Raw genomic sequence first — 24,821 nt, 5'->3', positions numbered from 1 at the left:
TTTGCATGCGCAGGTCTCTGCCTCGTTCTTTGTATTGTCCCTGATGTTTCGTGCGCCCTTGCACTTTTTACACCAGGCTTTGCCGTACTGTCTGTATGTGTCTCTGTCCTGTGTCTTTGCCTAGCCCTGCCTTGTGGCTCCGTGCCTCCGTGCACGTGCCTGGTCGCCTGTGCCTGTCTAGTGTGCCTCAGTCGTGCCGCCTCTAGCCGTGCTCGCCTGTGTGCCTCAGCTGTGCCTCGTCCAGTGCTATAGTGGTCTGGCTGCGTGGCCCCGCAGCGGTGCCGCCTCTAGTCGTGCCCGCTTGCAACTGCCATCATCAGTACCACCTGCCGGTGCTCCCAGCTGTGGTCTCTGTGCTCCCTTGCACTCACGCTGGTTCTCGCACTGTGCCTTTTCGTGCTACTCTTGCACAAAGTCTTTTGCTCGTTTCTGTACCCTAGTTTGCCTGCCGGATTCCATAACCTGCCGACCGCTGCCAGAGGTCCGGACCTAGATGACTGAAGCCTTCCTTAAATGATGTCCGTAGCCTGATTCCTGGACCCTGTCGGACGATGCCAGCACCCCAGATTCCGATGCCATTGGACCCGTCCCTGGCATGCCCCTTGGCATGCGCAGGCCACCGTCCTGTGAACCTGACCCATCCCTGGCATGCCCCTCGGCATGCGGAGGTCTCCGTTCTGAGAATCTGATCCTGGCATGTCTCCTAGCACGCACCCTGTTTTGTCTCCTAGTGTATCTCCTGGATTCCTGAAGCCTGCTGACCGCTGCCGGAGGCTTGGAGCCAGATGCCTGGACCCTGTCAGTCCTTGCCAGCCTTCCGGATCCCGATGCCTCGTACCCTGCCTTGGACTTTGGCGTGCCCTCGCACACACCCTGTTATATGGATTCCGTGTGTTCACGTTTGCACCTGTTTTGCCTAGAAGAGTTCCTCAAGCCTTGGACCTCGGCGTGCCTTGCACGCATCTTGCTTTGTGTTTTTGTGTGTTCACCTTTGCATCTGTTGTACCCTGAAGCCTTCCTTAAATGAAGTCTACTTGAACTAATGCTTTGTCTCGTCTTGTTTCCCTGAGCCGGCCGTCTGGTCCAGCGGCCGTGGTGGCTCACCCCCTTGGTCTTGCCCCTGACACTCCCTGTATAGGGGGTGGTTCTCATTAGGTCAGCTCGCCCTAGGTGGGTGGGTGCCACGGCCCAGAGGGTCCACTCTTTCTAAGAAGAACGACTCAGCGTAAGGCTGACACTCGTCACAGACGGCGGCCATGGTCCCTTCTTGTAGAGGTGGTCGGGATGTGGGGTCCCTATGTGACGCACCACGCCATGCTGACGCGTGAGTCACTTACGGCCCAGACTGATCCCCACCATGGTTAGCAAGTGCATATGATCCAGCCATAAGTCGAATACGGGACCCAGGGGCCACATTTAGGTACCATTTTAAGCTACTTTTTGGTGTTACCCCGAGAATTTAAAAGATTGGCACTAAAATGTACAAATCATCATATCCATCATCTCTCTATATCTCTCTATCCAGCATTATACCCTATGAGGGGGGCAGCATTATATTCTATGAGGAGGCTGCATTATACTCTGAGGGGGCTACTCCAACTCCTGCTACATAATTAAGATTTGTACTACCTTATATTATACCCAGATATTAGCGTGTTTACCGCATAATTGGTGGTCTTGTATTTATTGCTATGTAGCTACATAGTGGGCCCCAAGAATGATTTTCTCTGGTGGGCCCAAGGTGTTCCAGTCTGACGCTGCCCACTGGGCCCGAACTAACACATTTACCCCAAGACGTGCCAGTATCTCACCCTTGACGACCGTGTAGTCCGCCCTTTGCTCCATGGGTAGGTCCTGATACGCTTTCAAAGGTCCTGAGGCCAGAAACGGAGCGATGATTTCTGCCCACTGGTCCCGGGGTAGCTTCTCTCTCTCAGTGACTCCGTCGAACATCTCCAGTACGCCTCCACATCGTCCGACTTATCCATTTTGGGAACCACTGTACGAACCGCATTCCGGACATCATGGATTCCCCGGTTAGTTCCTTTTGTCTGCGCTATTGTGATATGCTGTATCAACAGCTGATTGGTTTCCTGCTGCTGCATGGCTTCATGCTGCTGCTGCCGCATGGCCTCCTGCTGCTGCTGCATAGCCTGCTGCTGCTGTGTAGCCTGCTGCTGCTGCATAGCCTGCTGCTGTCGCATGACCTCCTGCTGCTACCATGTAGCCTGCTGCTGCTGTTGCATGGCCTCTATTAGCGTTTTTACCATGGCCTCAATTTCTGTAATGTTCCCCACCTGTGTCTGTGACACTCGTTTCACCCAGGACATAGGCTGGGGTACAAATCAAAAATAAGAAAAACAGCCTAGCTTCACTGCATTTACCTGCATTATCCACCAATTGTAGGGATTCACTCTGGTAGGTAATGGCAGGGCTGCAGTAACGAGGCAACACACAGGCTTAAAGTCCAATGTCAGTGGTTTAATGTCACGTTGCAAACAGCAGATTAGCAGAAAGTAAGGAAAAACATAAATATACTCCAGCTTGGAGAACCACTGGTCCCAGACTCACCCCTTGCATGGGACGGGCTTAACTAAGTGGCTGCCAGGTCCGCGGCATCCGCCAGGTGCCATTCCCAGGGTTGTTGAGAGTCTTGCTGCTATAGTCCTGCAGCACGGGGATCTTGTATTCAAGTTCAGGCTAAGTCCAGCCAAGCTCCTATAAATTCCAGACACACTCCCCATGTGCCAAACACCAAGCTCCATTACATAGCCCATAACCCCTCCTACAAGTGAGGTAAACATCACATGGGCTGATCACGTGACCATGACATCATCGCAGGTCCTGTCTTTAGGGAAAAACCCGGCCAAACATTAACCTGCTGGGAGAAATGTATCTCCCATCCAGTAAAACACCCTTTACTGTACCACACTAGTTAATAGTCGTGGGTGGATCGCGATTACACCCATGACTATTGCAGGCACATGTCAGCTGTTCAAAACAGCTGACATGTCCCGGAAAAGATGTGGGGTCACCGCCGGAGCCCACATCAAAGACAGGGATACCGACATCAGCGTAATAGTACGTCCAATATCGGTAAGGGATTAAAGAGGCAGCAACCATATAGTCGTTAAGGTGGGCAACCTGATAAGTCGCTCTAAAGTCTGAAGTTATAGAATCGACTGCTGCAGATGTAACTGGGGCCTCATTTATGAGATTAGCCTCACAGTAAGATCGTTCTGTTACCTATAGCAACCAGAGTGCAGCTTTCAGCATTGAAGCTGCTAAGATAAAGTGAAAGCCGAGCTCTGATTGGTTGCTATGGACAACTAGAACAGTCTGACTGTGAGGCAGTCTCACATTTTCTGCTTTATATATAGATTCACTTATTAGATCTCTGGTCAGTGTGAGGTGATTACTAAGGGGCATATTACTAAGAACTGGTTTTTAAAATGCCGCCTAAAAAGTGTCCAACTATTGGGCAAGTTAATCCAAAAGCCAAGAAAGCAAAACCTTCTCAAACAGCTGAGATAAGTGAAGAATGTGAGTCCTGGCTTCAAAGGAAATGGATGAGACAGACTGAATCAAAGGCAGCTGAAGTGTCTGAGCAATGGGAATGTCACCTTCAGGAAAAACAGATGAGACAGGCTGAATCAAGGGATGTGGAAATGTGAACAAAAAGGATGAACGTCGTCAAAATCACCACATATGACATATGCAAAGACGTAGGCAGGCTGACTTGAGTTTGGAAGGGCTTCACTACGACCCAATTCAGGACTGTAGGTCACATCTGGAAGTCATAATAGGCAAAGTGGACATAATATGAGAACATTGTCAAGCAAAGAAGTTTAACTTCACATCGCCTGGTATGTGGTGGTCAATGGTAAAGTCAGTTTGCCACCTTTATCTCTACCTCCCGAACTACTTTTTTCATAAGTGTCGGGAACAACTCATGAGTCTAAGCATTTACTACAAATTATTAGGAGACACAATCCATCTTTCCAGATGACATCCTTTGGTACGACAACTGGACATAAGGAAGCTGCATTTATGGCGACTTTTTAAGTCCAGGGACAAATATATCACAAAATAGGGTTGATGCTTCCTGTAGCAAATGAAGACCCAATATTTTTACAAATTAACTGTTCGGGAGACTAAGAGATGCAAGCGGATCAACCTGAGACAAAAAGACATTGTTTTGAATTTGCAAAGACTTTTCCATCAACACAATCAGTTAGTAACCCTTTGTAGAGCGGCCTTAGAAAGAATGCCAAGTGCGGAATATCAGGCTGTAATAAGAGCAGACAAGACACCGGTTGGTGAGAAGAAAAGGAGATTTACTTCTCCCAGTGTTAATGAAGGAGCTACTGTAATGGTTGGACGGGACTTTCTAAGCCAAGATATAATTATTCAGTGACGGAGAGAACATCTTCAATGTAGAAACACATAGATCATATGATGTTCTGCAATATCCGATAATACTGTGGAATGGCCAAGATGGCGATCACCATAATCTAAGGCAGGCTGATCCCAACACTACTAGGCCAACCAATAACAAATATCAGCTATGGACTTCTATACCTACCAAACAATGATCAGATAACAATGTAGGAAACTTTCTCATAAATGTATAGTAGATATGTATGCCAAGGTGGAAAGTGAGCGTCTTCTGTACAGACAGCTGAACCAGCAACAACTTACAGGGAGGCCAAAAGCGTGGTCTGATGGAAGATGCTCCACCCTGGGACATTGCAGGAGGCGACCCTCACTCACGTTCCACCTCATCTTCTAACCCTGCTCCCTATACTAACTACAACCTGTGCTCCTTCCAATCCCCGGGCTTTGTTGGGACAAATACAGAGAATATCCTAGAGAAGATATTCACAGAGAGCACAGGAGAGATAATCCGGACTTACACATGAATGTCACCAGAGGCGTATCTAGGCTTCCTGGCACCCGGGGCAAGAATTTGGTTCGGCGCCCCCCCCACTCCAAATCCCCCACATTAATCCCATCCCCACTCATTAACCCCCATCCCCACTCCAAATCCCCCACACATTAAATAACCCCCATTCCCACTCCCAAATCCCCCCCACACATTATGTACCCCCAACTCCAAATCCCCCACATATTAACCCCATCCCTACTCATTAATCCCCCCAAACAATAACCCCCATCCCCACTCATTAATTCCATCCCCACTCATTAACCCCCCCGTCCATACTCCCAAATCCCCCAACACATTATGTACCCCCACTCCAAATCCCCCACACATTAACCCCCATTCCCACTCATTAACCCCCCAGACATTAATTCCATCCCCTCATTAACCCTCCACAAATTAATTCCATCCCCACTCAATAACCCCCATCCCCACACATTAACCCCATCCCCTCATTAACCCCCCACACATTAACCCCCATCCCCACTCATTAACCCCCCACACATTAACCACATCCCCTCTTTACCCCCCACACAGTAACCCCCATCTCCACTCATTAACCCCCCCACTCATAACCCCATCCCCACACATTAACCCCCCACACATTAACCCCATCCCCACTCATTAACCCCCCCACACATTAACCCCCATCCCCACTCATTAACCCCGCACACATTAACCCCATCTCCACTCTTTACCCCCACACAGTAACCCCCATCTCCACTCATTAACCCCCCCACTCATTAACCCCCCACACATTAACCCCATCCCCACTCTTTACCCCCACACAGTAACCCCCATCTCCACTCATTAACCCCCCCACACATTAACCCCCATCCCCACTCATTAACCCCCACACATTAACCCCATCCCCACTCTTTACCCCCACACAGTAACCCCCATCTCCACTCATTAACCCCCCCACATTAACCCCATCCCCACTCTTTACTCCTCATCTCCACTCATTAACCCCCCCCACTCATTAACTCCCATCCCCACACATTAACCCCCATCCACACTCATTAACGCCACTACACATTAACCCCATCGCCACACATTAACACCCCTCCATCTTCGGTGGTTTCTTCAGCTCCACATTGGAGCACACTTACCACCAGCGCTGAGCGTTCACTCTGGGCGCCGGGGAGTGACGTCAGCAGCGTGATCACATGACATGTCACGCTGCTGACGTCGCTCTGGCCCGGCGGTCAGAGCTGCAATTGTACTGGCGTCTATACAGACGTCAGTACAATTGTTCCCTGGGAGCCGGCACACGCACCTTCTCTGCGCAAGCTGTCAGCTTGACAGCTGACACAGAGAACCGCCGACACTCAGGCCAGGGGGGCGGCAGAACGCAGCCGCCAGGGAGGACACTGCGGACCGCTGCATTCAGCGGCCCGACTGCGCCCGGGGCAACTGCCCCGGTTGCCCCCCCCAGATACACCCCTGAATGTCACTGCCGACATATTCACCAAAGTCCTCCTGACTCCAGAAGAAAGGAGCGAAGGTCTCAATAGTAAAGCTCTAATAGCATTAGGGTTACCGGCACCAGCTCCACCGGACTGTGGGGTTATGGACGGAGATATTCGGAGAGAGAAGCCATGATATGGAGAAGATGAGAGAATGTGTCCCATTATATAAGCCTCTATGGTGATGACCACAGATCGGAGGATTTGGCAATTATGGCTCAGATTCCAAGTGGAGATGGGAGACGGGTTTTCCTTGATGCCCCAGGAGGTTCCGGGAAAACATTCTTCATTAATCTGCTGCTCGCAGAAATTCTCTCCATCACTAACATTGCTCCGGCCGCTGCATCGTCTGGGGTTGTGGCCGCTCTCTAAGATGGAGGCCGCACGGCTCATTCAGCACCAGGATCACCCCTGAATCCAGCTCTCTTGGAATCTCCCGCCTGTAATATCACTAAGATCTTCCCCAGATCTGGAAGGATCCAATCACTTAATGGGGGGAATTGTTCTACTGTTTGCAGCATTCCCTGTTCTTAAAGGAGCAACTCCAGCAGAAAAGCTGAATACAGCACAGCAGAGTCCTGCACACACTGAGGGCCCTGATCATGTGACCCCTGACTCCTCCCCTCCTGTGACCTCATCACAGGTCCTGTGCGCACACAGCAGCCATATGTGTGGAGGTGGAGGTGGAGGTAAGTGCTGAAGGCTCCCCATTACTGGGCATGGGGGACAGTAACCCCTTCAGCACTGAGGCTCTTTTGGGGTCTCTGTGTGGTGTGAACAGTGACGTAACAGCTGTGGACAGAATGCGGCTTCGCTGGTTCCCAGCTCCAGATTAGATCCATTCAGACAACTGCAGGATGAGAGGACAGAAGCCCCAAGAAGTTCCCACACAATGTGATTATTTCTCTCCTAGCTCTGCTCCAGCACAATAATGTAGACACTAGTGATGAGTGAGCCGCTCTCCACTACTCGATCAGGCATCGGGAGCTCGGACAAGCTTGTTACTCGATTATCGCAGGTGATGGAGCGCCATGCCCGAGTTCCCAGCCAATAAACATGCTGGGATTTCAAATATAGTGAGTTGTTTAAACTGGGGAGATTCTCCAACTGGGAGAGAAAGGGTATATGTATGACTGACCAGGTATATAACAATTCTACTTTTAAAAGTTTCCAACAACTTCAGTATTTTCAAATCAGACATCCCCTGGCTACACAGGGAAACACAGATCTGAGGATCCAGCATCATCCCCTAATAGATATGATAACTACTGCGACCCACAAAAAGGGTATGATATCCAGTATATATAAACATATGGCAATAAAGCAGTTGGAGAAGCCCCCTATAAAGGTGTGCTCTAGATGGGTGTCGGAGGTGGGCCCTATAACAAGGGAGCAATGGGAGGAGATTCTGGCAAATGTTCCTAGGTTGTCACCGTGCGAAGCCCAGAGACTTTCCCAGATCTACCTGATTCACAGACAGGACCCCCAGCTTCCTACATAAGATTGGAGTGCGAACAGATGCAAAATGCCCTAGATGTGAGTGTGGGGAAGCTCCTCTATTGCATGTGTTTTGGGAATGTCCAAAGATAGGCCCGCACTGGAGAGGGGTTCTTTCTCTGGTGGATAAAGTATTTGGGATACAACTCGCAGTAGATCCTCGTGTGTGTGTGTGTGTGTGTGTGTGCTGGGGCTACTGGAGGATGGCACTGACCCGGAGTCTCACCTGGCTATAGCCATTGGCAAAGTTTTATTCCAAGCGAGAAAACTTATAGCATTCCATTGGCTGGACTCCCGACCCCCGAATATCAGGGAATTGAAGGGGAGGATAAACCGTAATATCGGTTGGAGGAAGGAGCGTGTATGAAACTCAATGCAATGCGCAAGTATGAAGGGATATGGGAACCATGACTAGATTCTCCAGGATCACCATCTGACCAGCTGATTAAAGGGAGAATTCTTCTACAGTAGCAATTTCTAGTGGTAACATCATAATAATGCTCAAACGTGACGGAATATGGGAGTGTATGGACATAGAGACGAGATTCTCTGGTAAGGTGTAAATTGGTTACGTGGAAAAGATACAACCTAATAATTCTGTATGGACTTGATATATATGCTGTATCTGACATGTGCTGTCAGCATTGGAAAGTGTATGTAACCATGGTTTGTTTTTCAATTTTTCCCGTCATACACAGTAATGTTGACTGTGACTGTCCGGCCGCATCACGTTATCGGGTTTATAGAAGACCCAGTGACGCGATGCTCGGCACACCGTCCTCAGGAGGCAGCTCAGGGAGAGTTGTTATAGAAGGGAGCGCTTAGATTATTGTTCGCACCCTAAATATTATTAAGTTGTATCCTTTAGTGTCTTTCATGTGGCCCTAGGGTGTATTTAACCCCTTCACCCTGAAGCCTGTTTTCACCTTCCTGACCAGGCCAATTTTTACAATTCTCACCACTGTCCCTTTATGATGTAATAACTCTGGACTCTTCAATGGATCCCACTGATTTTGAGACTGTTTTCCTCATGACATATTGTACTTCATAATAGTGGTAAAACTTCTTTGATATGATTTACATTTATTTGTTAAAAAATGTGGTAAATTTTGCAATTTTCAAATGTTCAATTTTTATGCCCTTAAATCAGAGATCAGAGTTTCATAGGTCACTCCCGGTCACGCTGCGCTCTGCAATAGCGGTGATTTCAGTAACATGATTGATGTCATCACCGCTCTCGCCTGTCTCGCGGAGCGCAGCCTGACTGGGAGCTGTACATCAGCTGTCGTCACAAGCAGCGTTTCATGGGGACATCATGGAAAGGGAGTTGTGGTGTGAAAACACACCTGCTGCAATGGCTCGGACGCCTTTTATTAGCCAGTATTGTATCCCTTGGGTGTTCCTTGTATAGTGATTGTCACATGACAACAAGATCCCAAATGTCAGAACCAATACACATACGCGACATAAAGATAATAAATGACACAAGACACAGCAAAAAAGGTAAAGAAACAAACAACCACGCACGTCCATAGAGTGACAGGATTATAACCTACTAATACTAGAAATATATTGCACAGGGGATATCGCAGCCAATTCCCACAAGAAGAATCCTGGAAACACAGAATTAGAAATGATTCTTTCTCCGCAGTTTCTATAGGACTTAATACTTTCCTGATTCCGGAGAGTAATAGAAATACTGCAGAAAACAGGAAGAAAGTTCAGAGAAGAAGTTTCATAGAAAGACATTGAAGTTACAGATGCCATTTAACCCTTTAGGAGAAAGTGATTCCAGCACTTTATAGAGTAAATCCCACCAGGACTGTAGCAGGTAAAGACCCCAATATCCACAGGTGTCCCTTCTAATTGGGGGGAAACTATCACCTCTAATAATCCTCGGACAGTTCTGACAAACACGGGAAAGTGCCCCTTTATGGAGGTGACAGAAAGTCTGTTTAGTCTCTTTAGCTTCATAGTATCAGCTCTAATCCAATGGTGAGAGAGCGATTTACCCTGAAGAGTCACAAATTGTGGGGTTGTTATAAAATGTTATATTTAGGGGGTTTTGTGTTGTCTCCTTATAAGAATCACAATGGTTTTCTTCCTTTTCCGCTGAAAGATACAAACGACACAACTGTTAGGCGTCGGGTTCCTGCAGCGGCTCAACAGGAATCCAGAGCCTCACATTCTGCGGTCTCCCATTATTTATTGACCGCAGAGAAGTTTGCTCAGCAGTCCCGGCATTCCAGAAGCTCTGCCCAGACCTGCTCTGTGGGTCTGGCTGTTGCTGCCACCTTTGGGTCAGCAATAGCAATGCAGGCTGCTCAGCAGCAAATCGCTCCAGAGGCTAAGTCCTTCTGTTGCTCCACTGAACATGCTCACGAGACGATCTCCCATTGGAGATCGGGAGTCACACGTCCAGGTCCTTCTCCAGATCTGATTGGTCCATCTCAGGGATCTGGAAGCTTCCGGAAGGTCCTGGCTATAAAAGGTTCGCATGGCTGCTCGGCCATGCGCTAGAATAGTCTCTAGTTGCTACTGTGTGAATGATGATGGATGCATGAACCTGCGAATGACTCATTAAGATCCCCTCCCTCTGATATTACGAGTGTGTATAGGGACTTAGCTTTAGAGTCAGCGCCAGCCAGTGGCAAGCTACAGCCACAATTAGCATCTACACAGCACTAGCGTCCGACAGTGCGCCCCCTCTTGGGCATTGTCATAGAGCGGCTGGGTCAGTCACTGCGCTGCAGTCAGCAGCACTTGTTGGCATCCACGGTAGCGACGCCGCATGCACAGTAGGTCTAGACGGACACCGACCCTGTGTCTTGGGCCCGAGTCCTGTGACCATATAGCGTGCGTGCACACCGCTGAGACCTGTGAGGTCAACTGGCTCAGCATTTATGTTTATGCCTTAAGGCGCCTCTGTGAACATAACAGAACTCGCCAGGGCACGCCGGGTGACCTTCAACCCGCGTGGGCTATACTGCCACATTGTGCGTCTGCCATTAACTAGCAGCAGTGTTAACACCTTCTGCACGGTGGACCCCGGGCGGCGAACGCACTTTACGTTATTTGATATTTAGTGTGTTCTGCCGTCCCTAACACCAACTATGAAAGATGGGTGTCATGATCCAGACCGGGTTTTGAGTCCTGTTTTCCCTTTTTCCCGGTCTGGTCATGTTAAGAGTTAAACTTTTCCAGCCTCAGTCTAGGTTCAGGTTCGCTATTTATCACTGCTGCTTCCTGCAGGCGATGTCAGTTATAGTTCTGCCTATGGCGTGAGTAGCGGACTCTGTTACATCCTGATTTGTCCTGCTGCTATTCCTGACTCGACCAGTGTCTGTGTTATTCCGTGCTCCCTGTCCTGACTCTGTGTGTCCCCTTTGTGTCTGGACTTCTTGGTACTTGAACTCGGCTTGTACCCTGACCTTCTTTTGTCTCTTGTCTTTGGCATATCTGCTCCAGACCGTTACTGATCCCCCTGGCTTGTCTCTGACCCTGAGTTTGCTTATTCTTTTGGTACTGCGCTACAGTGTGTTGCTTGACTAGGCTTGCTTGACTGTTCTGCTGCCGCCTGTGGTGGCCTCGCTTGAAGCACAACAGGCCTGCTCTGTTTAGGTGCAGTCCTGCTTCCACTCTATTGCCATCTAGTGGAGCCTGCACTGCAGCAAGTGTGATAACGGGAAGCAAGGAATAATGTATTACTCTCATACTATGGTGCCCCCACACAGTATAATGATCCCACAGTACCACCATCCTCATTTTCACTTTATCACTGAGAGGAAAGAGCTGGAGGCTCAGAGTATAATCCTAAGATAATTTTTATTTAATCAATTTAAAATACATCTATGGAGAGATATGGATCACCCCCAGGGAAGGTGTGGGGATTACACGGTACCGAGCCGGTGTCTCAAAGGGATGTGTTGCGGTGGCGGTGACCCGGTCCGTGGCCCTGGGTGTCCATGTAAAATGGGTAGAATGGAATAAAGTTTATAGGTAGATAATTTGTGACGCCACCTGTGGTACTCAGCAATGAAGGTGTTAAGCCGACGCTGTGGTACAGATCCTCTGGGACAGATGGTGTAGCGCAGCAAAGATGTAATAGCTCTCCACAGGTAGAGCTGTAGTCCCAGGTCAGTGATAGAAGATGTTGAGGTAGATGGTGTAGTGTTGGGATGTAGCCGTGCTGAGTAAGTTAGCGCAGGAAGAAGGCACTGTCACAACTGAGTGCAGTTCCAATTCTTTTACTCACGTTTCTGGCACAGACAGGTGCCCGCTTCAATGCTGCAGCCTCCAGGTCAAGGACTCAGCCAACTCCCAGGCAGATGGATTAACCCTTCCAGCACTCCCTTCCAAATGTGCCTTTTCTGAATGTCTCCTTTCTAGCGCTAATCTGAAGTACTTGTAGTTCTGAATTACACTCAAGTTCCTCCTTCTTGATGTTACTTATAACTCCACTCGTATGACAGGCAGCTGTAGCCTGCTTCGGGGACTCTATACAGTCATGTCCCGGCTCACACACGGTGCTGCTGTGTCTTCGAGTCTTAGGTGGGAATAAAGCGGTCACAACTTCTATTCCTCCGGTTTCTGCTGCAGGATCATTAGTATCACACACAGCCAGCCTCGGATACCGGTGCCTGGCCTTGGCGCATTAAACTTATACAAGGGCTCTGCACTAGCCCTAGTGCCCAGTCTCTTTCCTCCTCACGTTCCGTGCTTATCTATCTTCCTTCTGAACAAGTGATCCTTCTTTCTTCCTCTTTCCTTGCTAGCAGCTCCAGCTCACAGGAGGCTGCTGCATCCTTTCCCTCCTTCCCCCATAGGGGAACTGACCTAACTTCCTGTCAGCTTTCCCCTCTAGTGTTTCTAAGCTCCACCCAGCACCCTTCATGAACCAAAGCAGCTGCCATAAAGGGTGCTCTGCTGTTCTAAGGTGTCTGTGCTGGATGTGGGTGCTGGAGTCTGGTCAGGTGTTACCATCTTACCTGGGAAGTGGTATACTACACCTCAGGAGGAGGTGCAGTACCTCTGTGGCGACTGAACCCTCAGGGACGACACAGATACAGAGACTGCTAAGCAAAAAATGGTAGCGTAAAAGACCAGCAAATTAAAGTGTTTAGTGGCACAACAACACAGTACACTAGTATAAGTTACACTATCAGATAGAAGCAAGCAAAATTGTAATGGGTCCATTCATTTAACAATCTGAATTAGATGGCCACAGCCATTAGCCTAATGAAATAGCTGGTAAAATAACTGTCATGACTCTGGACAGGATGGTTCCGCCTCCATCTTGGTCAGGTCAGGGTTAATTTAGTCCTCCTCTCTTTGGATCTGGGGCGGCTATTTAATGATGGCAGTTCCTGGATTTGGTGTCGGTGATACGTCCGTATCCTCGGTTTGTGGTTGCTGACCCAGGTTACTCGTCCGTAAACGTTGTGTCTCTGTGGTTGTGTGCTTTGCTGTGTATGACCCGGTTTGTCCCCTGACATTTGTCTCTGCATCCTGCTTTGTACTGCTCTGTCCCACCTGGTTATCTGACCCCTTGGCTTGTCTCTGTTTACTCTTTGTCTTATCCCTAGGTACTATGCTCTCGTCTGGCTTTTGACTCTCGGCTCTTCTTGACCACGTTTTCTGTTTGTGCCCTGCACTCTGCGCACTGTTTCTTTCCCTGTACTCACGTGCGGTGACTCCGCCCCCTGGTTACGTGACTGCTTAGTGCCAGGTCCTGTGCTCACTGCATTAGTCTCAGGTCCTTGCGCACTGTGTGCCTTGTTCCTGCACTCTCTGTGCTCGTTCATAGGTGTCATCACAATACCCTGGAAGAATGGCCTAGAGTGAGTGATGTAACTCAACTATTATAATCATGTATTAGACAAAAGGGCCCAAAATGAAAGCCATGAAAGGTTTAAAATAAAGCTACTTACTGGTGATGGTGTAGGTCTAAGTACTCTCCGTCGCCCCAATGCACGTTTCGTCACAACTTAATAAGACGCCTCTGTGAGCTTCCAGTTCTTTCCTTTCAGTGTTAATATGTAGTCTTTTGAACTATTTTCAGCCATAGTCTATATGATCTCTGTGCATTAGTGTATAGCATAATTTTATTTTGTAACATTTTAACATATTTTTTGTGTGTTTTTCATGTAATATATGAATGTCTAAGGATGAGAAATTTTCTTCTAAAAAAAAATTACATCCAGAGGGAAAAAATATGGAGATATTGGCATCAAATATCTCCAGTCTTGTTCTTACAAACAATCTTTTCTAAAAGCCTCAAACTTCTGTGTGTGACTCAGAGCTGAGATCTAACGTGATAGAAGATTACAGTCCGGGGAAGACGGGAAACCTTCATATAGACGGCCGGTGGGGATGGAGTCAGTGACGGACTCTGGCCAAATATGTTTCTAGAGCCGTAGTAGAAGATGAAGATGTCGTCCTCATCATGAAGTAGTTATTTCTCCTGTCACGTGTAATGAATATCTCCTGCAGTATTGCTAATGCCGATTCCAGTGTCGGGAAATGAGACGAGAATTAGCGTTATGGAAGATGAGTCTATGAGAAACGTATTCAGCTGCCGACTCCGAGGAAGAAACTGCTTGTTGTCTGTGGCCTAAATATATAGGTTTTATTAGTAGATATAAAGAAGGAAACTAAATACTGTAAAATAATCTCCTCATATGTTTCCCTTATTATCTCCAGTAATTGTATTATTACACAGGATTTTATGATGTTACATCGGCTCATCTTCTTCTCATTCAGGTCTCTACAATATCAGATCCTCTCAGTGAAGATCTATTTAAGACAATTTTCCTGATTTACCCCTGAAGGATGGATATGGACAGAGACAAGATGGCAGAGAGGGTATTACACCTCACCCTAGAGATCCTCTTCCGGCTTACTGGAGAGGTGAGAGATTCTGATGACGTCACATTACATCATTCTTATCTATGGGAATAACAGATGGGCAGAACTGGAGAGGTGAGGACTCTGGAAATGTCTGTAGTGAGATTTATTAATGTGTCTCTCCATAACCAGGATTACACAGTAGTGAAGAAGACCTCTAGTGAGCGCTGCCAGGACCCTGTGTCTGAGGGATGGGGAAGACCCCAGAGCGCAATCACGGGGCCTACACCTCACCCCCTGATGTATGAGGACATCAATGACCAAAAGATCCTAGAACTCACCTACAAGATGATTGAGCTGCTGACTGGAGAGGTGACACTGCTGGGAATGCTGGGACATTATCCGGTAACACTATGGGGGGGATGACAGTATCATTGTATGTGTCAGGTTCCTATAAGGTGTCAGGATGTCGCGGTCTATTTCTCCATGGAGGAGTGGGAGTATTTAGAAGGACACAAAGATCTGTACAAGGACGTCATGATGGAGGTTCCCCAGCCCCTCACATCACCAGGTAATAGACAGGACTAAATACACACGGCCTATTATCTGTATGTAAAGAATGAATTCAGTCCCTGTATGTGTTTCCTCCAGATCTATCCAGTAAGGAGATAACACCAGAGAGATGTCCCCATCCTCGTCTTCCACAGGACTATAAACAAGAAGATTCCAGTGTTCCACCATATCCTCAGGTAGATGGAGAGGTGTCATGGAATCTCCCCTATGATGTGTAGATGGCTGTGAAGATCTCGCGTTCTCATTCTTGTTTTATCCACCAGTATTATATGTTTTATGCTTGTGTAATGAGAATGGTGGAGATGGCAGGATTAGAGCTGATCATAGATGTGACTTCTCCATCTGTCTGTGACTTTTACAATATTTGTTTCAGGGTGAAGATCTGACCCATATTAATACTACAGAGATATATGTGAGGGGTGATGAGCGGTGTAAAGAGGAGATTCCTACATATGACTACCCAGGTGAGTAGTAACCACTAAATGCAGAGAAGTCACAGATTCTTCTCAGTCATTGGCCGTGGCTGCTTTATCGGTGGTGTAGTCCGGCCGTATTACCATGATCACCATTTTAACTCTAGACCACAACATTCTCCTCCAACATTCTCCTCCATCTAAAACTGTTCAAATAACTTTGGTCATTGAAGGCCCTTTTCTATAGAACTTACAACCTTGTAGATCCACCTACCAACTGAAATGAAAAGACGCTGACCGTTACCTGCTCAGATCTGTAAACTACAAAGCCAAATGACAGCGTGCGTAGAATGTGCTGACCAGTTAGAAAGTGACTTGAAGCAAAATATTATGATGGGCCTCTAAGGGAAATCGGAGGGTAATGATGCTGTTGGCTTCCTAGATCCTGATATCTTATTGGATGAATCTCCCTTCTCTCCCTTCTGTGCTGCTGAATGTGCTCATATGGTCCCTACAAGACCAGGTCTAGTCTTTCTAGCGAAACTTCACTTTTATGATCGACAACATTAAGGCTATGTGGCCACGTTTGTGTTTTAAACGCTCAGGAAACGGGTCTCTTTCCCAGAAAACGCACGTCTTCTGAACTATAGAAAATAGCCAAAAACGCGGACCTAAGCGGAAATTACTGAACATGCTGCGTTTTTTACCGCTAAGGAAACGCATCCATTGGCACAATAAGGCCAAAATGCATTAAAATGAATGGGATGCTTCTTTTAAGCGTTTTTGATGCGGTTTGACCCCGAAAAACGCATAAAAAATGCAACGTGGGCACATAGCCTAAATGTGCAGTGAGGCCAAGTGTGAATTTCTGTGCAATAACAACAGTTTCTCTTTATCCTGACTTTTAAAACTGACTAACTTCAAACAGGATGACGAGAAGCTACATAAAATACACCTGTGGCATGATATATCTCTAAGCTGTGCGTGGCTGGTGGCTGTAATATACATTTATTCCCGCCTGCAGGAGATGTGTTGGCTCCAGCCCTGGTTTCATCTCATCGCTCCACGTCATAAATTCCATTATGTTTTCAATCCTAAGAAATTCAGATTTCTTCCCACTCTCCTGAAATCAGGAGCACTAAAACATTCTCTACTTTTCTGATCAGGACTCGTAGTAGCTCTAATTGTCCACCATAAATGAGCGCATCTCCAGTTTAACCCCTTCATGACGGAGGCCTTTTTAGTGTTTGCGTTTCTGATTTTCGCTCCCCTTCTTCCCAGAGCCATAACTTTATTTTTCCTGTCAATATGGCCATGTGAGGGCTTGTTTTTTGCGGGACAAGTTGTACTTTTGAATGACAACATTGATTTTACCATACTGTATACTCTAAAAATGGGAAAAAATTCCAATGGTGTAAATTGCAAAAAAAGTGGAATTCCACAACTGGTTTTTGGATTTTTTTTCACCATGTTAACCAAATGCTAAAACCGACCTGCCACTATGATTCTCCAGGTCATTACGCGTTCATAGACACCAACATGTCTAGGTTCTCTTTCATAAAAGTGGTGAAAAATAATTAAAAGATTGTTTAAAAAAAAAATTGCATCATTTTCCGAGACCCATAGTGTCTCCATTTTTCATGATCTCGGATGGGGTGAGGGCTTATGTTTTGCGTGCCGAGCTGATATTTTTAATGATACCATTTTGGTGCAGATATGATCTTTTGATCGCCTGTTATTGCATTTTAGTGCAATGTTGTGGCCACCAAAAAAAGCCGGATTACTTACCGGTAATGCTCTTTTAATGAGTCCACGACAGCACCCACTGGAGGTATCGGATCCGCCCATTTGGAACAGGAAACCCTACAGGAAAGATAAAAGGGGCGGTCCGCCTTTCCTCCTCAGTTTTACGTTTCAGAGTACCAGAAGAACCGCCAAGGATTAGGCAATGTTCTCTTATTTTAACATCTTTCTTATCCATTATTTGGTTAATATACTTTAACTATTGATATCCTTGGGGGGGGAAGTGAGCAGGTGCTGTCGTGGACTCATTAAAAGAGCATTACCGGTAAGTAATCCGGCTTTTTACTCTTCGCCACGACAGCACCCACTGGAGAGATTCCAGAGACCATCACCTGGGTGGGACCACCGTGCCAAGGATAGTCCTGCCAAAGCTTAAGTCAGAGGTTGATGAAAGATCAAGTCTGTAGTGGTTATAGAAGGTAGAAGGGGATGACCAAACTGCCGCCTTACATATAGTTTCAATCGGAATATCTCCCTTTTCCGCCCAAGAGGTTGCCATTGCCCTGGTGGAATGCGCCCTGATGTTCCCTGGAGGATCTTCGTTTTTTGCGGAGTAGGCTAAACGAATGGCCTCTCTGATCCACCGGGAAATGGTGCTCTTCGTGACTCCATACCCCTTCTTACAGCCCTGAAATGAAACAAATAGGGCCCTACTCTGCCTCCAACTGTTGGACCTCTCAATACATTTTAGGACAGTTCTTTTGACGTCCAGAGTATGGAACTTCTGCTCTTCCGGAGTAGAGGGATTTTTATAGAAGGTTGGGAGGAGTATCTCCTGAGATCTATGGTATTTTGTTGCCACTTTTGGCAGGTAGGCAGGGTCTGGTTTTAATACCAATCTGTCTTGGTATTCTTGGAAAAAAGGTGGATCTATTGACAAGGCCTGGATATCACCCACTCTTCTAGCTGAGGTCAGTGATACTAAGAGGGCCATTTTAAGTGCTAAGTATTTGAAGGGTATTGTGTCGATCGGCTCAAAGGGGTCTACCGTTAGGGCGTCTAAGACCAGATTTAGATCCCATGTAGGGACGGAGGGTATGTGGATTAGAGCTATTCGTTCACATGCTGTAATGAAACGAGTTATCCACTTGTTGCCTGCTATATTATGGCCATATAGTGCTCCTAATGCCGATATTTGTACTCTCAGTGTATTCACTGCTAAGCCTAAGTCTTTCCCCTTCTGCAGAAATTCCAAGATTGGGATTATCGGAACTTCTGCTGTATGAGGTAATGTATGGAATTGAAGAAATTTTTTCCATATTCTAGTGTAAATTTGGGTTGTGGACTGTTTTCTACTTTGTAGTAGTGTAGTAATTAAGGACTCCGAGAATCCTCTTGTCCTCAATAACTGCCTCTGAAATTCCACGCCGTCAAGTGCAAGCTGAGCACTTGAGGGTGGAAAAAGGGGCCTTGGGAGAGTAGATTGGCAGTCGGAAGGATCCAAGGATCTGTTATTGACATAATCTGCAGCCACGAAAACCACGGTCTTTTTGGCCAGAACGGTGCTATTAAGATTATTCTTGCTTTGTCGTCTCTGATCTTCCGAATTACTTGAGGTATGAGGATCAATGGAGGGAACGCATACGCCAGGTTGAAATTCCATGGAGCTAGAAAGGCGTCCAGTATGTCTGGGTGATCTGACGGAGATAGGGAGGCAAATGTTTTTATCTGCCTGTTCTCCTTTGTGGCGAAAAGGTCCACCTCGGGTTGTCCCCATGAGGCTACTATGTCCCTGAAGACCTTCCGATTGAGGCACCACTCTCCTTGTCGTAGAGTGTGTCGGCTTAGGAAGTCTGCCTTTTGATTGCTCTCGCCTCTGATATGAAGGGCCGAGAGGGACAAAAAATAGTTTTCTGCTAAGTTTAAAATTCTTGCCGCTGAAGACATCAGAGTCTCTGATCGAGTTCCTCCTTGTCTGTTTATATATGCCACTGTGGTGGTGTTGTCCGATAGGATCCTTACATGCTTCTGTTGGAGCTGCGGAAGGAAGTTGTATAGAGCATAGAACACTGCAGTCAGTTCTTTTAAATTAGATGAGTAATCGCATTCCTCTTTACTCCACCTTCCCTGATGAAACCCATTCTCCATGTGGGCTCCCCAGCCCTGGGGACTGGCATCGGTGGTTACGATACAGGATGGAACTATAACCCATGGTACTCCTGAACATAAATGGTCATCGTCTAACCACCACTCTAGGGAAGTCAAGACTTCTTGTGACAGGGTTATTTTGCTCTGCAAATGACCACTATGTCGCTTATCCTCTTGGAGGATTTGGTGTTGTAGCGTACGGACATGGTACTGGGCCCACCGGACTGCCGGGGTGCAAGAATTTAGTGATCCTAATAGTGACATTGCTCCTCTCAAGGATACACGTGGTTTATCTATAGCTGCTTGTATTTTTTGTTTTGTGAGGGTGATTTTTACCTGAGGTAGTAGACATCTCTGGGTCAAGGAATCTAGTTGAAATCCTAGAAATGTCTGGAGAGATTGCGGATCGAGTCTGGACTTTTGGATATTGATGATCCAGCCAAGGCTCTGAAAAGAGGAGATTGTGTCAGTCACGCGTTCAGTACATTGTTTGACTGAATTCCCAATTACTAGGAAGTCGTCTAGATATGGCACAATTAGTGTGTCCTTTTGGCGAAGGTAGGCCATCACTTCTGCCATCACCTTGGTAAATATTCTTGGTGCCGTGGAAAGCCCGAAGGGCATTGCCGCGTATTGGAAATGACGAATCCTTCCCTCGACTTCCACTGCGACTCTTAGGTATTTCTGGAATCTGTTGTGTATAGGGAGATGATAATAAGCATCTTTTAAATCAATCCCTGCCATTACGCAATTTGGGAAAAGAAGCTTTATAGTGGATCTAATTGATTCCATTTTGAAATTATAATTTTTTATAAATGAATTTAGCTTCTTTAAATTAATAATGGTTCTAAACGTACCGTCTGGTTTAGACACCAAAAACAGGGGAGAGTAAAAGCCTCTACCCTGTTGTTCCTCAGGGACGTCAACTAAAACTTTTTTAGCTAGTAGGACTCGAATCTCGTCTTCGAGAGCCTTTTGCTGAAGTGAGGAATTAAGGCGAGTTATAACAAAGAACTCATAGGGGATCCGAAGGAATTCAATCTTTATTCCTTCCTTGATTATGTTCAAAATCCATGGGTTTAACGTAATTTGTTCCCACTTGGTAAAAAAAAATTTTAATCTACCCCCAACTGGTGGGTCTAAACTCTTAATTTTTATCTCTCCTATATGTTGGCCCTCTGAAGATGGTACCCTTCTGCTTTTCGTCTTTCGTGGCCCATCTATTCGTTCTGTCCGATTGTCTTCTTCTCCCGAATGGCCGTCTCTTAAAGGTTTTCCTATAAAACGGAATGGGAGAATCACTGAAGGCCTTTTTCCTTTCTTTTGCCTTGGCGAGAATTTCGTCTAAGGCTTTTCCAAAGAGGAACTCACCCTCGCATGGGGTTGCACTAATTTTGGATTTTGATTGTGCATCCCCTTTCCAGCTCTTTATCCACAGCGCGCGTCTGGCGTTATTCACCAGGGCTGCCGACCTCGCTGCCAGTCTTAGGGTGTCCGCTGAAGCGTCTGCCATAAAGGCAGCTGCACCTCTTATCAACGGGATGGCTGCACGCAGTTTCTCCCTTGACACTCTTTGCTCAATCTGCTGGTCTAATTGATCTAGCCATACCAGCATTGATCTAGCAGTACATGTGCTGGCTATTGCGGGTTTGAATACCCCGGTGGTGGATTCCCAGGACCTTTTGAGCGAAGATTCAGCCTTTCGGTCTAATGGGTCTGCTAACAATCCTGCGTCCTCGACCGGGATCGAGGTCTGTTTGGAAGTGGAGGATATGACTGCATCCACCTTTGGTACTTTAGTCCATTTTAATAGATCTTCATCAGTGAACGGGTATTTCCGTTTTGAAGCTGATGGGAGAAAACCCCTCTGGTCGTGTTTTTCCCACTCTCTTTTGATGAGGTCCTTAATTGCCGGTATCACCGGAAATGATCTCCTCTTTTTCTCTGCCAATCCCGCAAACATAATGTCCTGCGCGGTTTGGGCTCCCCTTTCCTCTTCACACCCCATAGTATTTCTAACCGCTTTTACAAGGTTATCTACGCTGTCCAGTGGAAAACATGCGCGTCCTTCCATCTCCGAGGATGACGATGAGGACGTGGATGCGGAGCCTGAGTTTAACTCCCGTTCTTCCTCTGACTCTGAACTAACAATGACCTGTTTCTTATGACTGGACTCTGCGGGAGTGCTGGCGCGGTTGATGGCTTGTATTTCCTCCCTAATTATGGCTCGGATATCTTTGGAAGATATCGTCGACCCCTGCCTGGTCTCTTTCATGCATTGTTTGCAGAGTTTTTTGGGGTAGGAGTCAGGGAGAGGATCTGAACATAATGCGCATTCTTTATGTTTAGTTTTTTCTTTTTTCTTTGACTGAAGTGAGAGGTCAAAGGTAAAGAGAGGGGGGGGGGAGGGAGGAGGTTAGCTTAATAGGTAGAGTATATACTTTGCACACTCACCCAGTGAAGCTTAATACCGGGTCGGATGGCTGAGACGGTCTGGATCGGGTTTCTGCTGCCTCGCTCTTGCGGGCAGTCTCTGTCCTGGCGCTGCGGTCCCTGGTGGAGTTGCCCCCAGCTGAATCCCCTGCTGGGGTCTGCGACTCTGCGGGGGACGACATGGTTCCAACGATGTAGCGCTGCAGCGCTGTTTTATCTTTATTCTTGTCGTGCCCCCGGAAGTCGCCCTGTCACAGGGCGCATGCGCCGCGTCATCGCCATCCTACCCCGGAAGTTCAACCATTACTTCCGGGGTATAGGAGCGTCGGGCTCCGGCCGGCTCCCGCGCCACCGCTACTCAGACGCGCGGCTCGCGCGCTCATGGCCTCACCTCCACGCTGTATCCCCACCGATGGGGTGGGGATCCCCCGGATGCCGGACCGGCCCGGCCCGCTCCCTGGTAAGACCGGGCGGCCCTCCCCGGACCCGGTCATTACCACTATGCCACCAGACGAGGGGGGAGCCGTCAAACGGAATCTCCCCCGACGCTGCTTCCGGACCGCAGCCCCTGCCGTTTCCGAGGAGACCGCACAGGCGGATGCATGGCCCAGGTAAGATCCTGCAGGATCCTGCTCCATTTGGAACAGGAAACCAAAACTGAGGAGGAAAGGCGGACCGCCCCTTTTATCTTTCCTGTAGGGTTTCCTGTTCCAAATGGGCGGATCCGATACCTCCAGTGGGTGCTGTCGTGGCGAAGAGTAAAAATTAAATTCTGGCATTTTGACTTTTTTCTCGTTACGCCGTTCAGCGATCAGGTTAATTCTTTTTTATGTTGATAGATCGGGCAATTCAGACCCCCGCGATACCAAATATGTGTATGTTTGATTCTTTTTATTGTTTTATTTTTAATGAGGCGAAAGGGGGGTGATGTGAACCTTTATGTTTTTTTTAATATTTTTAAATACTTTTTTTTACTTTTAGCATGCTTCTATAGTTTCCATTGGTGACTAGAAGCTGTCATAACCCGATGGGCTCTGCTACATACATGCAATGATCAGATAGCCTGTATGTAGCAGAATTGCTGAGTTGCTATGAGCGCTGACCATAGCAATTCGATAGTGACAACCATATACTGTAGGTCTGGAGGAGACTTCTCTTTGTCATGTCCACCCATCGATGACTCGCGATCACGTGATGGAGTCACCGATGGGTGGGATTTCCAGCGCAATTGCCAGAAGCGCTCATTAAATGCCGCTGTCAGAGTTTGACAGTGGCGTTTAACGGGTTTACAGCTGCTGGTGGATCGCAATTCCTCCCACGGCTGTTCCGGGCACATGTCAGCTATTCAAAATAGTTGATATGTGCGGGAAAAGATGTGGGCTCAACGCAGGAGCCCACGTCAAAGGGGGAGACACGACATGCACAGTACTAGTACGGTGCATGTCATGAAGGGTTTAATGTTGGAGCTCTCCCATCATACATACATTGTGGATGTAACTTTTTTATTCTATCTTTATTTACATGTACATTCTGTATGATAGTTTGATAGTGATGGGATTGGCCTGCCTCACTTACGTGAGTCTGTAACTCACTGTTAGTCTTTGAAAAAAATTCTTGATTGCCACTTCCAAATACCCAAGATCTAAATTTAAGACACCTTACCTCTGCACTCAGGGTCAGACTGGGCCTCTGGAGAACCGGAGGCTTCTCCGGTGGACCCAGGCACTGACATCAGCTGGCATGTAGGGCCAACAGTTGCCTAGGGCCCCCCCTGCTTCAGGTGCCTCCAACCAGTAGCGCGTCGCTCATAACGGCACACCACGCAGTTACTATGGGGCTCCCCGGTGCCAGCAGAGCAGCAGAGGGTGACAGAAAGCCGAAGGCTGATCCGCTGCTAAAGAAAAATGAATATTCACGCTTCTTCATGCCCCCATGGGTGTGGAGAGGATCTGGGTCGCCCCGTCCCAGGGCTGTGGGGTACTCGGTACCGGGCCAGTGTCAGGGGGTTGTGCTGCGGTGGCGGTGACCCGGTCTGTGGCCCTGGGCGCCCGATGAAATGGTGGTTTATGTTATAGTTTATATGCATAGTTCGTGACGCCACCTGTGGTGTTCGGCAAGTATGGTGTTAGGCCGACGCTGCGTGAAGATCCTCTGGGACTGATGGTGTGCGCAACAAAGATGGTGAAGCTCCCCACAGGTGGAGCTGTAGTCCCAGGGCAGTGTAGATGAAGTAATGGCGGGGAGGTGCAGATGGTGTTGGTGCAGGTACCCAGGTGTAGCGGTGTTGGAATAACTGGAGGACACCAGAGTGTGCGGTTCCAAAGCTTTACTCACAGTCTGCAGTTCACACAGGTGCCTGCCTCCGTGCTGTGTTCTCCAGGTCAGGGCCCCAGCCAACTTCCAAGTAAGATGGAAAGTTCCCTTCCAACACTCCGCCAACGTGTACCTTCCTGAAGGTCTCCTCTATTGCGCCTTTAAGTGTGAAGTACCCCAGTACCGTGGTTCCCTGTAGTGCCTCTTGTCTCGGGTTCCTAAGACCCTTACTTGTATGACAGACAGCTGTAGCCTGATCAGGGATCTCTATCTCCAGAGTCCCGGCTCTTTATTAAGTTGCTGTTGTGTCCCAAGTCTATGACGGGAGTAAGGCATTAGCGGCTCACTACTCCACCGGTGTCTGTTGCTGGATATTAAGGATCCGGTCAACCTCGGGGATCGGGCCCCGGCCTTGCGCTTTGGACTGGAAGGGTTGTCTATCTC

The 24,821-nt window shown here is 47.7% G+C and overlaps 2 protein-coding genes across 8 annotated transcripts in view; both read left to right on the top strand.

The window, feature by feature from the left end:
* LOC141094149 (uncharacterized) overlaps window positions 1-24,821 on the top strand; it is a 454,882-nt gene that overhangs the window by 155,644 nt on the left and 274,417 nt on the right. The gene's annotated exons all lie outside the window — the stretch shown is intronic.
* The window catches only part of LOC141094181 (uncharacterized), an 87,781-nt gene continuing 70,758 nt past the window's right edge, over window positions 7,799-24,821 (top strand). Inside the window, exons 1-6 of the mRNA XM_073579941.1 lie at window positions 7,799-7,947; window positions 14,671-14,817; window positions 14,947-15,126; window positions 15,202-15,325; window positions 15,406-15,503; window positions 15,701-15,791. Coding sequence (XP_073436042.1) covers window positions 14,740-14,817; window positions 14,947-15,126; window positions 15,202-15,325; window positions 15,406-15,503; window positions 15,701-15,791 — 571 coding nt within the window. The 5' untranslated portion in view covers window positions 7,799-7,947; window positions 14,671-14,739. The remainder of the gene's footprint in view (window positions 7,948-14,670; window positions 14,818-14,946; window positions 15,127-15,201; window positions 15,326-15,405; window positions 15,504-15,700; window positions 15,792-24,821) is intronic.

Source organism: Dendrobates tinctorius, unplaced genomic scaffold (assembly GCF_039654945.1).
Source record: "Dendrobates tinctorius isolate UK_male_01 unplaced genomic scaffold, ASM3965494v1 ptg000063l, whole genome shotgun sequence".
Lineage (NCBI taxonomy): Eukaryota > Metazoa > Chordata > Amphibia > Anura > Dendrobatidae > Dendrobates > Dendrobates tinctorius.
The sequence above is the reverse complement of the archived record's forward strand: the minus strand, read 5'-3'. Positions and strand labels throughout refer to the sequence as shown.